Source organism: Amphiura filiformis, chromosome 17, assembly GCF_039555335.1.
Source record: "Amphiura filiformis chromosome 17, Afil_fr2py, whole genome shotgun sequence".
Lineage (NCBI taxonomy): Eukaryota > Metazoa > Echinodermata > Ophiuroidea > Amphilepidida > Amphiuridae > Amphiura > Amphiura filiformis.
The window spans coordinates 3,682,228-3,699,601 of NC_092644.1; the positions used below are offsets into that span (position 1 = coordinate 3,682,228).

The 17,374-nt window shown below is 38.6% G+C and overlaps 1 protein-coding gene across 1 annotated transcript; it reads right to left on the reverse strand.

The window, feature by feature from the left end:
• Positions 1-7,083: 7,083 nt before the first annotated feature.
• Positions 7,084-7,647, reverse strand: LOC140138324 (zinc finger MYM-type protein 1-like). Its single transcript, XM_072160234.1, has one exon. It carries the CDS (start codon positions 7,645-7,647, stop codon positions 7,084-7,086), a length of 564 nt encoding a protein of 187 aa, XP_072016335.1.
• Between the last annotated feature and the right edge of the window lie 9,727 nt (positions 7,648-17,374).

The following is a 17,374-nucleotide window of genomic DNA, read 5'->3' on the forward strand; positions in this document are numbered from 1 at the left end:
TTGGTATATCAATGGGTCCAAATTTCTTGAAAAATTGGTATATTTATGGGTCCACTTTCAAATTCTCAGCGGCACGTCCCTGCCAAAACCAAACTTGAGTACCCCCCCAGGCATAGATAGCAGGAAACACTTTGCTGGATACTGCTTCAGGAGTAAGAGCGAACTAGCACTTGTTCAGTGCCTATAATATGGTACCATGACATCCCCTCTCTGACATTACAAAATCTACCAGTCTCGGCGCTACAGCCCTCGTTGGCCGCTTCAGTGCACCCCAGTGCCTATATGGTACCATGACAACCCCTCTCTGACATTACAAAATCCACCAGTCTCGGCGCTACGGCCCTCATTGGCCACTTCGTGCGCACCCCAGTGCCTATATGGTACCATGACAACCCCTCTCTGACATTACAAAATCTACCAGTCTCGGCGCTACGGCCCTCGTTGGCTGCTTCGTGCGCACCCCCTCGAGGAACTAGAACTAGTTCTAGGGTGGCGAACCTGTCTAACCTGGGAGCTGGCTGTGATAAAGAACAGGAGGATATGGAGAGCTGTTGTGGTTCCAAAGTCAAATGGTGCATCCCTAAGCAGTGGCGGTGCCAGGAATTTTATTTGGGGGGCATTAGGGGGAAAAGTGAATTTCAGGGTGGAAAATCAACAAATTTTAGCTAAAATTACCGCAAAAAGTGGAAATTTTCGTAATTTGGGGTTTTCGGGGGAAGAGTTTTGACAGGGGGCATTTTCCCCCCTCATGCCCCCCCCCCCCCATGGCACCGCCACTGTCCCTAATGCACAAATCAATTGTAGTCCCGGCCCCCCAGGGGCCGGGGATAGCGGGGACCTACCCGGGGATGTAATTTTGGAAACTGTTACAAACATGTACAGTCCCGGCTTAGTCCCGCAGGGCGGGCACTATTTTCGTGTACATCCCGGGTACATCCCGGCCAAGTCCCGCCCTAGCCCCGGGCACCATGTTCAAGTCCTGCAGATACTCCCGGCCCTAAGGGTCCGGGACAGGCTCTCAATCTCGTGATTGCGTCAAGCAAGAACATCATCAACTTGCCGATGACCATAGTTCTTCGCACCGCATATATTGTGTCTATCGTTGATGATCAAAATATTTTTAACACTACTTAAATTGTCTGTATAGAAATGATAGAACCAGCGCTCAAATGACGGATAAATGTGGGTTTCCGCCAAACTATTTTACTATTCGAGTGCATAGAAATTTCACCATATCGGCACCAGTTTAATATCGTGAACAGTCATCATTGATTTGGCAATTGGCATGTGGCCTCAAAACCGAAATGGAGTTCTTTATTTATTTATGGTTTAAGAAAAATATCAATGTGCCAAAGTCATGAGCAAAATGAATTCTGAAACCATCTTATAAAAAGTTATAGGCTTAAATATTCTTTTCACCATATAGCTACATAGTTAACTAAATACCTTTAGAAGACATAGCCTATCGTAGCATGAAGATGGTTAATGAAAAATAATAACGGAAATCATCTTGTATAGGCCCATTCTTTAATTAATTAATATGTAGCAGTTAGATGATTAATAAAAAAATACACATAAAATACAAATAAAACAAATTATTTAATACATGTAGGCCTACAAGATGGTCAGTTTCCAAAATATTTTATCCTGACTTTCGGATTTTGCATGCACACATACATTCATATTTTTCATTATAAACATGCATTACACATGTAGCTCTATTTGTGGGACGTAGTGGGGGCCATATACAGGGATGTAATGTCTCTCAGGAGACATCTAAAAAATTAGGCCTATAAGATCGGTTTCCGACATTGTTTTCAGATTGTGCATGCTCATTAATATTTTTCATTAATGACGGAAATATGGCACGTCCCGTTTTTTTAAAAACTTTGCATGGAATGCGGGACTGGGGGACAGTGCAGGTCTGTATTTCGCCAAATACGAGCAGTAAAAATCTCTGAATAGCTATTTTTAATGCATATCGAACTTTTTGAAAAACTGACGTACTTAAGGACAAAAAGCCATTATCCGTACTCCTGTATTCTTGACCATTTCCTCCGTACGAAATACGGAAAAATCATAGGCCTACTATGGTTTCTGCCACTGTCTGAAAAACGAAACCACACGAATCGGTGCTCCTATTTTGATAGGAAATGAACCAAATGGCGATCGCCTGTATTTCACGAACTCAAAACAAAATTATCGAGAAATGTGTATTCCCCGGGTAAATCGCTATCTCAGACGAGTGTTTCCCCATACGACCCGCACAGTTGTGAGTACTCTTCTATTACGTCCCGGTACACTCCGGGTAGATCCCGCCTCCTGAGAGACATTACATCCCGTATATGGCCCCGCTTCGTCCCCACACTGCGGGGACACATTGAGCTGTTACATCCCCGACCAAGTCCCCGGGTAAGTCCCCGCTATCCCCGGCCCCTGGGGGGCCGGGACTACAATTGATTTGTGCATAAGTTTAGGTCAATTGAGACCTGTTGGATGTATCAGTGCAAAGTGAAATTATATATACCCTAGTTTTTAATTTTTGCCTTATTGAGTAACTTGCCTCACTCGGCCATGAAAAATTACTCTTTTTTTTGGTAGCGGGATGATGATGACCCCAGGGATGATGATAAGTGCCTCCCTACCCATGAATATATTGTAAAGTTTTCTGGAATACAGTTCTGAATAGTGATTTCATTGAGTTCTTATCAAGATGCAATCTTTAAGTTAACCGGCTTGCATGAAAACATACTACAAAGTATAGCCTAGATTCCTTATTTTGGAGGCCTTTATCATAACCTAGATTTGTGATAAGCTTAAACTAGTTTTAACTGATACTCAGGTCAGATTGAAAATCATGATGTTTTTTAAGGTCGGAGTATAAAGGGTAGACACTTTCATCCAAGCCCAAATTTGCGATTTATGCTGAAAAGTAGAAGTTCACTTGAAACTGATAACACATACCGTATTACGTCAAATAAACGCCCCCGGGCGTTACATTCAGGGCCGTAGCAAGGTATGAAATAGTGGGGCGACCATATGGCGGGGTCTGGGGGCGGCTGAGGCCCCCAGCGGGGTCAAGGGGCAGAGCCCCTTGTCAGGGGTCAGGGTGCGAAGCCCCTGAAGCTCTCGCATTTTGAGGTACACAATGTGCGTAAAACCCGGTATGTGAATTGAAACTACTCACATCATTTGTATGAATGTAAATGTACATAAAGTGCTAAAAACTAGTTTTAGGGGTATCAAAACTTGTATCGCTTTTTTTACTGCCATATGGTCAAAAATTGGCCTATTTCATTTGGATGTTTTTAACCTAAACGCAAGAACTACACACATATAATATAAGCATGGCTATACGTATGTCAAATTTACTTCTATTAATCATGTTAATGATGCTAATAATCGTAAAAATATGTACCCTTTTCACTCCAACTTGAAAGTTCGATGACGTCCTATAAACGAAATTGTTTCGTTAGGAGGCTGATCCTCCCTATCTCCCTCTGCTCTGTCTCTCCTCCCTCCTTCCCTACTCCTCCGTCCGGAAAGAGTGAAACTGAAGTGTGACTACTGAAATGTTGAAAATTCCACATATTATTAATATATATTGACCGCACCATTACGAAAGGACTTTTGTTTACAGGACGTCATGGAACTTTTGGTTTTTTTCTTATTATGTCAGGGCTTTGCAATAAATTACGTGTAGGCCTACCCTGTGTGTTTCTTTGCCCCTCCCCCATATAACTGTTGCAACACCACTTAGACATCTATACTAGTTCATTCTGCATGGTCAGTGGCGGTACATGCCGGTGTTGCCGCTTACATGATCTAGAACAGCTTACAAATTGACACAAGTTATAATGTACGAAAGAAAGATTACAACCCGAAGCTAGGTTTACATAATAAAATTTACATATTTAAAAAAAGTAAACATGGTAAAAATAAAACTTTACATGATCCCACCATCCGCCCACCAATTAACATGATTATGGCAATTAAAATCTCAAACATCATACCCCTCCCCTACGCACGTGAGGCAGATGGAATTATGGACTATAATAAGCCTATCCAACACGATTAGGATGAAAGACAACATTAAAATAGATAGAACAAATTCACAAAATGATAGCTGCTGATGCTCCAATGCCCAAATGCGCAAAAAGAGAAGTGGCAAGGGTGAAAGAGAGTGCCCAAACAATTGCCGTGCCAGAGGGCATGCCGGGTAATGCGTATGATGATGCAGCAAAGAGCAAATGATGCTTATAAAAAAAAATATGCATCCTGATATGCATGACGCCCTTTATATCCTTATTGTCTATTTGTAGCGTTGTTTTCCATAAATGAAAGTTATGCTCATTGTATGATTGCAATGACAAACATCCGTGTGCTAATCAAAGGAACAAGTTGGCTTTTCTTGTACTTTGATGTAGCTAACACAAATTAATATTAATGTGGCAGTATAAAACAAAGTTATATAGGCCTATGTTTTTTTAATAAAAGACATAATTTAATTAATTATACTCATTGTAAATACTATCTCGGCTGTTTCGCCTGTTGAATACATGAGTATAGTTTTTAAAATAAGCCTTTACTGAAGACACGCCATGAGGCTCAAGAAACCCCAAGAAACCTCATCCATCAGACTTGAATCTTAACTATGTCCGTGGTCTTGAATTTACCAAATATGTGCATGCGATGGTCAGCTTTTTTCGCCACAAACTCATTGGCGACATTGATTAGATCCAGTTTGTCTGTTTTCTCTTTATGGATGTGCAATGTCATAATATAATTAAGCCGGTCCTGTCTCATAGTCCCCCTCAGGTATGTCTTCACCCTTCGTAATGAACTGAACATGCGTTAGCTTGTTGCGTTGGTTGCTGGCATAACTAGAATTAACTTAAGAAGAGTGACAGCGTTTGAGATAAGGGCCTTCTGTCCAGGAGACACATCCTGAGTCACATACGCCCGGATTGCTTCAACGTGATATCCTTCTTCCCTTGACACTGTTCTTTAAGGATGTTCAAGTGCAGTCGGAGGTACTTTCTGAGTCAAAATCAGAACCGTAAAATGCGGTTACCTCTTTGAGTAGGGATTCAAAATCATTGCCATTCACGGCATACAGCAGTAGATCCTGCAACTTCCGATACTGTCTGTACCCAGGTTGATTAAAACGGTCTTGAATGCAACTTGTAATGTTGTCTATGGCATCGGCGTACATAAGGCGATAATGGTCTTCAGCAGTTGATGGGTGAAAGGGCGATGCATCGCCTGTCTCCAGACGTCGTGGACGCTTTCTGGGCCTAGGAACTGTTGGATCCTCCAGCTGAAGGCTTGCTGCGTCAGCCGTAACACTCTCCCAAAATCTGCCGAATTTGTCACGAATTCCAATAATGGCTGTTACCGTCATTTCTGCCACTTTTTGCCCTTCCGTTGCGGACATTGTAGCTGATTGCAGTGTTTTGCTCAAATTGTCGCTATGAGTCAGAATGAGTTCGCCTAGTCTAATCCCGTAGTAAAAATCAAACGTATTCATATGTGCTACTACTCCTCTGATCTTTGTCTTCATTGATGAATCTTGATTTTCATCATCAAGGCATTTCTCAAACGTTGCTGATAGTGCTTGATAGTTCTCTATAATTCCTCTTAGCGCATTCGCCTTTACTGTCCACCTTGTGAAGCACATTTTTTGACAAATTAGGCGCAGAGGATTCGTGGCACGTCATCAATTTCATCGGCGGAGTCATCCGCGTCCTGTTCGTCAGTCCTCTGAAACTAACGTTGACATTCTTCCAACCTGCTTAACTTCAGCAAACATAGCGCTACGTTTAGGCGAGTTCTTGACCAACTTTATAATTTCATTGCTAGTATCAAGAGCATCCCTAACAACTTTGATATTCTTAATTGTATCTGAGCATGCCAAATTTAGGGCATGAGCGTAGCAATGTGTGTAGATGGCTCTAGGCTCTTCATCTTGTATCTGCTTTGCAATGCCGCGATGGACTCCTGACATCGACGCTGCCCCATCGTAACACTGGCCTCTCATTTTGTGTGTTGAAATGTTCATCCTGACCAGCACATCCTTAATTACATTAATTATGGACTCAGCGCTAGTGGTCGTAACGTGATAGAGACCTATGAAATCCTCATGAATCTGAAGATCATCATCTACCCATCTTATACATATAACAACCTGTTCTTTACTGCTGACGTCAGGGTCTCATCTACCATTATCGTATAGAAAGGAGTGTTCTGTATGGAAGCGGAAATGTCACGTAGAACCTGTGCATTTAAAGAAATATAAATGAACGATGGGTTAATTGCATTATTTGCATGGGTTAGTTTAAATGGTCATGGATATTTTGTCCGTTATTTTAAGTTTTATCAAGTAAATTATGATATTCCAGCAATATGTACACAGCGCTTGAGTAAATAATTAGACCTATTATTTAATTATACATGATATACAACGTTTAATCATGCTCCCTCTCGCTCTTTCTTTGCTAACAAATCTGAACATGATGATATACTGATTATAACATTTTTTTTGCACAAGAGATTGGAAATTTGGAATGCGATAGACATTGGACATATTTATTATTTTATTATGCCTACTTCGAGTTAGTTATACCTTAAGGGTAGACAAGATATTGTTGGTCGAAGCAGCCAAAAGATTTTCATTATCTTATTTCTAAATCAATTATTATTGAAAAATAATACTAGTAATTATAGGCCTACATATGTTTTGCAAAAGTTCACAAATCATATACTTTGAAAACTTGCTTGATTTATTGTTGTTAATGAGTTATGTACGTTTTACAAAAGTGTTGTTGTTTCAACCTATACAATATAACTCAAGAACTACAGGACCTATACTAAAGTGTATCTGTGATATTTGAATTCTTCTACACACTAGCTATGAAATGATCAATGCAATTTTGACAAAGTTCACTACCACTGCAAGATGCTGTGAACTACCAAATCGCAACAGTTTGAAATAGTTGCTAACCTTGAGTGCCATGACTTTGAGCATTTCGTTTTGCATCTCTGCTGAAGTGTACTTGCTCTGCTTTCTCTGCAGCCACGACGTCATCCTGGTATCATCCTCACCTCAAGTTTAAACAACTGTATGAAGTTTGAATTATCCTCATTACCATCACCTCTCATGGGCAGGGCTTGTCTAGCCAAAAATCGCAGATTTGAGAGCAGTTTGAGGAAACACTGTCGATTTGCTTCTTTCTCTGTGGCATGTTTGTGTGAAAGTGTCTCGCCAATATCACTTGTGGTTTGTGGAAGTGTTACTACTTTCAAGACTGCATCCGTGTGACAGCCAGTGCCCTCGTGGTTACCAAATTTTATTGTGGCATCTTTCCAGTTATGAAATCCTTTGGTTATAAAGTTGCTGTCGGCAGTTGGAGCATAAAGTTTCTTTTCTTTGTATGCTTTTCCGCATGGGAAACAGAAGGCCAGGTCCCTGTCCTCATCGTAGTGAATCCACGGCCATTTCTCGAACCAGCTTCTTTGAAATGACCTGTTAACTGGTCTTGTTATTCCAAAACTCCTATTTGGAAAAGGAAATTGTAGCGGTTGATGTGCAGATTGCCCTAGCCACTGTAATTCCGCAGACTTTTCACCAAATGCTGGCGGTGGCATCGTAAAACGCTATCAAATCGTTTCTAGAGAAATAAAACACAGACATGAAGTTAACCAATAAACCAAACTTGCCCCAAAGACTTATGCATCATTAAGGGCTCAGTGCAGTGTTGACACAGAATTATATAGGCCCCCCTATATAAAAAACAAACAAAAACAAAACAAAAAAACAGTAACATTTCACAATTTTTGAGAGAAATATTCTTCTTTCGATGATGAAAGTGGTTTTCTTTCAATTGTGGCAACAACATTCTCATTCATGTCATTGGCGATCACTTTAAACTTCTATTTGAGAAAATAAAGTACAGGTTAAAATCCTTGTAATATTTTTTACTTGTGGTAAATGTCTTGTACAGCTCTCCGTAATTGAGTTTTCTCCAAGGGGAACTTTAACTTAGAAGGACATTCAAAAATATCTTGGTAATGTCAAATTTGACAGCTTCATCTTATGGTCTGACCCATCAGGGTCAAAGACGTAAAAAAAAATTCCACTTGGGTTTCATAGACCATGCTTGCTTCAGGTCTAACATTTACTGAAAGTGACAACAACATTTCTTATTATTCTTGAACTTATTACATTATTAAAATAAAATTAATGAACTAAAAAAATTACCTTAAGCTTTTATCAATTTATTTGAATACTGAGAAATAAAAACTTTCAAACTTACCCTTCAAATGGTAATTTTGGACAATCTTTACGTGGCTGACGTGAAAGCATTACATGTCTGTTGAGATGAAAATGCCTCTCTTCTTGATAATTACAGCTTGTCATACATGATGTCATTTGTATGGAAACTTATATTGGACACAGCGTACCTACATTTCAGAAACCATTACAAGTAGGTCTACATGTATAATATTTATAAGACCATGTATTGTATTTGAAATTTAAACAGGTTTGCATTTTTAAAAATATGTTGACGGATTTTATAGGCCTATGTACTAAAGTAGGCCTCTACAGCCTTAATAGGGCTTATAATATGCTTACATTGAACTGGGTAAGTATAGGCCTACATCAATTAATTAATAAATATTCATTCAAAGTGTTTATTACTAATTTTTATTGTTGGTCTATTTTAGTGACATTAACAAAATATTGAAATAAATGTAAAAAGAAAGATAAAATACTTACCTTTTCAGAGTATTGAAGTTTTGTAGGACAAAACACTACAAGAACCCAACCACATTTTTAAATGTTGTCACAAATAGAAAGTTATTGTAAAATATGTGTTTTTGCCAACATAGGCCTACTGTACAATATTTTGTCAACACTTCAGATATCATTATTTTAGTCTAAGAATGTTTCCGCTTAATGTTTTCAATTTTTTGAATGCTATTAAAACGTTTTGTACTCTCATACCCTTTATATAACCTAACGTTAGAACGTATTGAGAATCCATATATACATTTCAACATGAAATAGCGCCTATACTTTTAAATAACAGATTTTTACATTTAGAAATTTTTATTTTGGACAAACAAAAGATTGTTTGAAAGTATGTTTGTTAACATCAATGAAAATGTGAAATGATTTTTTTCTTAAACCCACTTTTTTAATGCGCAAATACAATAAAGTTCAAATGCGCTAAACAATAAAATATTACTGTCTGATATTACGATTATTGTTAGCATAAACATAATAAAACCGATATTGAATGTTGGAATGATGTGGTGAAAATCGTTCATGTTTAAATATTTGTCTTGCCTGCAAGAGCTTTTTTCTTGCATGAAAGATTTTTTTTGTATTTCCAAAATTCTTTGGAAGGTTTCTCCTTTATTTTATTAGCAATATAAATCGGGTAATTTCAATGAAATGAGGCTGAAGAAATTAATTAAAACACAAATTGCATATTCATGCATAATAACACTAAAAATAGGTTAGCCAAAGTTTTTATATTAGGGGAAATTAATTTTTCTTCCAATGATTATTTACCTGGGGGGGTTCTGGGTGAGGGTCAAGGATTTGTATAGTTCAGGTTAAGCCTGTACGTTTTTTTTTAAATGAATGGTTAGGACAAAAATAAAACAATTATAATTATTGATAGGAGCGGCACGGGCCAGCCTGAAAATGAAGAAATCGACTAGACATGGAGTCTAGTGAGGTGTCCCTAAACTATAATAGTCTATAATCTGATGACTATTTCTCATTGATATTTGGTTGCAAATATTTTCTTCTCGGGTGGCAAGGATGAGAGGCTGGTACCGTGCAGTGCACCCCCAAAAAAAAAAAAAAAAAAAAAAAAAAAAAAATCAAAAAAATCAATTTTTTTTTTTTTTTTTTTTTTTGATTTTTTTTTTTTTGGTAAAAAGTGGGCGGCCATGGCACTTCAGCCCGCCTGATTGCACGGCCCTGGTTACATTTTCCAAACGGGGGCGTTTATTCAAGGTCAATATTAGAACGATAATTCCCGTTAAAATCATTAGGTAAACTTAAAACTCACGCTAAAATGACGAACTCTGAACTAGAAACACCGACTTCTGGTTCACTTCCGGGTTTCCAATCCAGATTTTCGCCAAAAGTGACGCTATTATCGACCATGTGTGCAACTTGCTAAGCTTACTACACAAGATAGCATGGAAATATCAGCATTTTTGAATTTTCTTGGTTGAAAAAAAAAGTGGTGGGGCGTTTATTTGAGGGGAAGGCGACTATTTGACTAAATACGGTAGGCTACAACTGTTAAATATTACGACCCATTATTTTTCTTGATTTAAAAATCACTATTTCACTCTTGCCCATGCACTCTAAAAAGTCACATGGCCCAAGACAGTGACAGTAAAGTGATGGGATAATATGAGTACAGAATGTGCAAATGCTAAAATTATGACATTTTCCGAAAACATATTTCAACCAAAGTATTTAGCAGCAGGCTCTGGACAAGCTCACTTACTCTTAATTTGATGTCTAGTCACGCCCAATTTAGGCCATCCCTTGATTTAATTAACATGTGATTGAAATAAGTGATACATACTCGTTAAGCAATTTCCAAAGTTAATTAAATAATAACAAGTGGACTTTAATTGTACCTATAAAACATAATAGCACCAAGTTTTGTTAATAGCCCAAGTCCCTTGTACACATTAACCCTTTTGTAGAAATTATTTTCGGTATAAACAAGTAGACATTTTTGAAGGGCTTTTGATCACAGATCCTGGAAATCAGGATCTGTGGTTCCACAAGTCTCATATCGGAGCTTGTACACATGTAAAGTGGACAAAAAATAACTAGAGTAGTTATACCATAGCTGATCCACGGGCCTTTTGCAGTATCGCGGTATAGAGGGGCGCTTATTGGGGTGCTTTATAGGGGGAGGGAAATTTATTGAGGGTAGTTTTAAAATTTGTAGTAGATTTGTGCTGCTGTATCTACTAGAAGTACATGTATGCTGCCCCCATACTTAGTCACATTGCCATTGCTGCATCTTGCTATTATTGTATGAGAACTAAAATTGAGAAATTTTGTACAAATGGCTAATTTTCTCCCTTTTTTGATCACACTGAACTAGATAATGTCAATTTGTCAATAGATAGGTCTGCATGAACAGCAAGGACAGTGGTCACGCCAGGATTTTTTTTTTTTTGGGGTGCACATTGGGCGGGAGAAGTGAAAATTGCTGCAAAAGTGGACATTTTCATAATTTTGGGTTTTTACTGGGGGGCAATGTAACAGGAGTGGCAAGAGTTCTGAGTGGGGGGCATTTTCCCCCGCCCCATGCCCCCAAGCCCCCCCTCCAAGGCACCACCACTGAGCAAGGATCTTGGATCTAACCATAATGAAAATGCATCACATGGGAATTTCATGCACTTGAAATGTTCATATTTAAATCAGTTGTCTTCTGTGCTGATCTTGTTTTGGACTATAAGGCCTACTTCCTGGGATCAAATATTTTGATAGCAAAGTCCACAATGCTCACATTACCAAGTTGTTGATATTAAGACATAAGGAACATGTGGAATTGAATCCAAATGAGATGATCATGCATGAGGATCCACAACATGCTCATCTATCAAGGCACAGTTCTTTAAGCCCAATACATTTTGTACATTCCTTAAATGACCTTTGAAAATTTGGGTACTAAAACTCATACCCTGCAACTTGAGGTCAAATTTTGCACATGATTGTTTAATTGAGGTAATTGAACTATGCCATTGGGATGAGGCCCTTGTGGCAAGCCAGACTATCTGTCTTGTGACCTTATGTATCACTAATTCAATACATTGTATAATCATATAGGCCTTCATGAAAGCATATAATGTCCTCTCCAAGGCTATTTTCAATGGTAGTTCTATAAAATGGGAGAAACTTTTGAAAGTGTTGCTTGCTTTAGTATACATGAAGTGAGTTGAGGCGGAAGGGGACTGTCTCAAGCCTTGAAATAAGTGGGCGCGGGGAGCAAATTTACCCTCGTAAAGCCACCAATTGCTCCTGGTCCTTGTAAAATTCACATGAACCAGGAGCAATTTTCTAAAATAAGTTGCTCCTGGTTACAGTTTTGCACTTGATGCAGTCGAGCTGTATTGTATGCAGAAAAGGATTTAATATTGAAAATTGCTCCTGTTTCTTCAGAAATTGCTCCTGGTTCTTGTAAAATCCCAGTGAACCAGGAGCAATGTTCAAAACAAATTGCTCCTGGTTCCAGTCTGCTTATTTCAAGGCTTGGAAGGGGTAGTGTTGGGATATCTTAGATGGTCATACAGTATCCCAGGCATACAGAAGAAGTCAATAATGGAACTTTTACACTAATCCGCATTTGGACACTGGTGTGTATAGCATTGAATGCTGAAGAGATTGTGTGATATTTGGTTTATTCTCACTTGGTCTAATCCCATTTGGTCCAATTCCATTTGGTCTAATCCCACTAAGTGCATTCCCACTCAGTCCATTCCCACTAATAGTCGAGTTCCAGTCCCACTTGGTCCAGTTCTAGTTCCACTTGGTCCAGTCCTATTTGGTCCAGCAATTGGTGCATGCAATCCCACTAAACCTTGATGTTGTGTGACATGATTATACTGGGTGGTCCATTGTTTTAGTGGTATTAATCATTCTAATTGGTAAAAAACTTGGCATTGAATGGTCTGATACCTCTGATTACCATTATATTAGGCCTATGTGACGAGTGACTTAAAGCAAAGCCATATATATACTGCGCCAATAAAGTATCCTTACACTTGGAAAAATAATCAAAATTTCCAAACTGAACATTATTGGGGTAAATTTGTTTTTTTAATAGATGCCCTATCTAATTCTGCACATTATGACACCACATCGAATCCAATGTGACTTCAAGAAGCAAAGTTACAAGCATTTGATTAGACCGAGGTCCAGTTTTAAAAGTGACAAACTGGCCTATACAAAACTCCACAGACTAGACATCTGGTTTGAGAGTGGTGAATGGCTAATTTATGCGTTTGACTTTAGTTTAAAACAAAAGGAACAAAAGAAAACTGAACCAACAGAACTGACAAAAAAAACCCGAAAGTTATAAAAAAGAAGCAAAAACTGAAATAAAAACTGCTTTAAATAACGCTTCATTGAAGAAGCTGTGTTGTCTCTTTGTGTCGCTTGTTGGAATCTTTTTGCGCCTTGTATAGGCCAGTTTGTCACTTTTAAAACTGTACCTTCGTCTATTCAATTACTTGTAACTTTACTTCTTGAGGTCACATTGGATTCAATGTGGTGTCATAATGTGCAGAATTAGATAGTGCATCTATTAAAAAAAGAAATTTACCCCAATATTGTTCAGTTTTGAAATTATGATTATTTTTCCAAATGTAAGGATACTTTATTGGCGCAGTATAGTTGATAATCAATCATTGTGTGTGCATCTTGATTTTGGATGATGGTCACTTTCACTTTCCAGTTTTACAAGTCAAGGAAAATCATAATGAGTCAGAATAACAGATTAATTGCTTTCAAACTGTATCAAACCTAAAATGTATATACATGTACATTGTAGCAGCACTGGAAGGCTGCCTGTGCCTGGCCACGATTGCGCATACACCCCTTGAGTAACTGGAAACATTTCGCATTTCTAAATGTGAATGTAATGGTATGTTACCCATAAATTACAAATCATTTACTGGCTAAATGCACGCCCATGCTTTGTTCAAGTAATGTGAAGATACAATATACCCACATTACATTTAGTTAAGTAGGCCAAAGTAGACAATAGGGCCCCTTCTGGTAGGTCCTGTACGGCAAGATGAGAGGAAGTTCAAAGACTCTACTAATCAACCAAATAATTTGATGTGTAATTTGTTTCATGCTTTTGAATCTGAATGGAATAAATAGGGATTTGCAATTTAAATAAAATTTATTCAAGATCAGGTGCATATTGAAGGTTATCAACATGCAATTCATTTTTTGTTTGAACCTATCAGAAAAAAAATAGAGACATTTAAAAAAATAAATAAATTGTAAGCCCTCATACATGAAGCCTATTAATAAATTTGGTATTCTCCAGTTAAAATGTATTTAATCGTGCTTGTACCTATTTGATATTCAATATTTGCATAATTAATTTTAGCAACATATGTTATTAGTTCGTTGAGGTGGGGAGATGTCTGTGATGATACTATATGCATTTATGGGCAAGGTAGGGCAGACTTATAGTTTAATCTTGTTAATCAAATTATCGTCATCATTCTAGCATATAATTTGAGCTGGCAATATTTCATGGTGCAGTTATGCATTTGACTGGGCTGTATAGTATCATGCAGATCACTGATCTGTGATCAGATTGACATTAACTTCCAGGGTCTTTAACATGATGAAGGGAGGAGAAAAGTGCAGGAGGAAAAGATGGAGAAGGACGAATGACGGGAAAGGAAGATGGGAACGGGGATGGGATGAGGGGTGTTTATTTTCGATATACTGTGTTTTCGGCAAGGTTCTTACAACCAAAATACTATTTGAATTATTAAGAAGTCAATTCAGTTTTGTCCTATGAACCCCTGTGTGAACCCCCAGCCCCTTTTCCCTGGCTCATTGGGTGTTCCAAAGGAAGATTCCTTTCTATGTTTATTTCCTTTATTGAAATAATTGAAATAGTTTTCTATTCTGTATCATCCAATCAATTATTGGGGTGCTGTAAATCAATGGTAAAATTGTAAGTGATAATAGGGATAATGTTAGGCCTATGAAACCAACTAAGACTCCACATCACAACATCACAGCATTGTGCGATGAAATATAAATGTGCTGCAATGATATATCGCGGCCGCGATGGGCAGAAGTCTGCATATCCTTTTATGGTCATTCTGCCGATCACAAGCGTGCATGGCCGCGATATCGCAAGAGATATCAACTCTCATCAATGACGAATAATTTCTGATAAGAATTTTTATCGCCAAGCTTGTAAAAACCTGGCTCATATCCACGATGTGGGGTCTGAATTGGACTTTAAAAATTGGATTTTGATGGAATGCTGTTGATAAAGTTTTGCTGAATCAGTGGGTTGCGCAAAGGGGTTGCTGGGGCATGCCGCCCCCCCCCCCACTTTAGTCGACTCAGTCGGGAGAAATGCACCCAGTTGGGGGAAAATGGGGGGGGGGTTACCTATTTACAGCTAGCGAAGTGAGTCAAAAGTTTTTGAATCGTGGGAATCAAGACCTATGCCCCCCCACTTTTGAAAACCTGACTGAGGATGCTACTGACTGATATGTGACTTGGTCGGGGACTTGGCCTGTCAAGTGAACTTCACATTGAATCAATAAGTCAACAATCTACTTATGACTTCAGTTTGATTATTAAAAGGCTATGTAGTGAACAGGGATATCCCAATATAGCAGTGGTGGTATAGAGACATAGGATCTGCAGCTTATTTCATTCATAGATTTTGTTTACTCTTCTACCTATAGGGGGTGCTCAGCTCCACATTGGCTCCAGGCTGGAATTACTCAGTCCTGGCAAGTGTACCGCCAACAGAACATGCAGCTAATGTAGCTCAGGGCTTTCACTTCCATATGCATGCTATGCACCCAACCAACCGACCTGCCAATATTTTCACTCTCCTGGCAGTGTTAAAAGGCAGAGACCCCTTTCAGATATTTTTGCCTTGCAGCATGTCAGTTTTCAGTAAAGGAATTATTCAGCAGCACACTCATATTGCCCAGTTAGCCACATACACTGACTGACTGACTGAGCGAGGCAAAGTTGAATTGAGCAGAGTCAATCAGGAGATTTCCCTATATTATCTGTGTGAAGTGGCACTACTAAGTACTATTACCATTAAGGGACGCACCATTAGATATTATCGGGGGGGCTAGGGAGTTTGGGTCAGGCAGAAATTTTTTTTTTTTGCCGCCGAAGGCAGCGAAATTTTTTTTTTTTTCTGGCTTTGGAGGCAAAATTTTTTTACTCGCCTTGCCGCGAAGTTGTATTTTTCAATTTTAATGTATACCTTTATACAGAGCTGGGTAAGGGAAATTTTTTTTTGCTCATCAATGAGGCAAAATTTTTTTTTTTACTCATCAGTGAGGCAAAATTTTTTTTTACTCATCAGTGAGGCAAAACTTTTTTTTTCTAAAAACTCCCTAGCCCCCCCGATAATATCTAATGGTGCGTCCCTAACCAGTCAGCAGTGCTGCATCATACCTGGCGAGGTGACTTGATGTCTGGAGGATTCCGACAGGGCCAGGAGGTGGTGTACAGTGTGTGTGTGTTGACTGCATCCACTCAGTGGCAAGGCAATTCTGTCAGCAGTGCTGTGCAAACTTTTGTCACAGAATGGTTGAGTGATTTGGCATCATCACCGCCAACTGATGGTGTTCATATGCTGGTTGTGTTGTGTTTTGTGGCATATGTAAGCAAGAAAGCATGCATGCGTGCACTGGCATACAGGTAGCAACTATCTGATAATATCTACAGTGGGGCATCCATAATATTGTGTGCAGTATACTTGTAAGATATTTAAGACCAGTGATATATTTGGAATTACAGGAACATGCCATACTAAGCTACTATTTAGGTGATTTTTCAACAATTTTGATCGTATGGATGCACATGCATGGATATAGTGGTACGGACCTATGCTAACATTGGAATTGGATATTTTACCAAGTGACATTGCATTATAAGTCGGAGCACATCCTGGAAAATTGTATATTCTACATTTGGAAATTTTAGGAAGTAATTTGACCAAACATTGCATTTATAAGTCGGAGCACATCCTGGAAAATTTTATATTCTACATTTGGAAATGAGGAAGTAATTTAACTAAACTTGACCAAAATATCATCAGTCAGGAAAATCTGAGATATTTGGTGGTGCAATGTGTGCATGATGTGTGCTAAAGTTTGAAATATATGTAGATCAGCTATACAGTGGTATGACAGTCTTGATTTGAATGGATTCAAATTCCCTAGCATATGTGTAATTTCTATACTCAACATCAAATTGACCTGTCACCGTTTGCTTGTCATCTGGAAATCATAGGAGTCCAGTTTCTGTCCTGTTTATATGTGGGACACTTTGTTTTGGTTCCGCTATTTGGATACAGTAATATACTGTCATTAGCACTTTGACTGTTGGACTGCACATATGCTGGTCTAGTCAGTCAAGATCTGTGGCCCTTGATCCAGTGCATCTATGAGTTAGCTGCTAATAATATACTGAAATGGATTATACTGCCAATTCATGCAGAATTTCTTGTGATGTAGGGATGGAATGGTGGCCATGATTACATAGGTCAACATCATACTGCCCGTACTGTTTATAGCTGTTTAT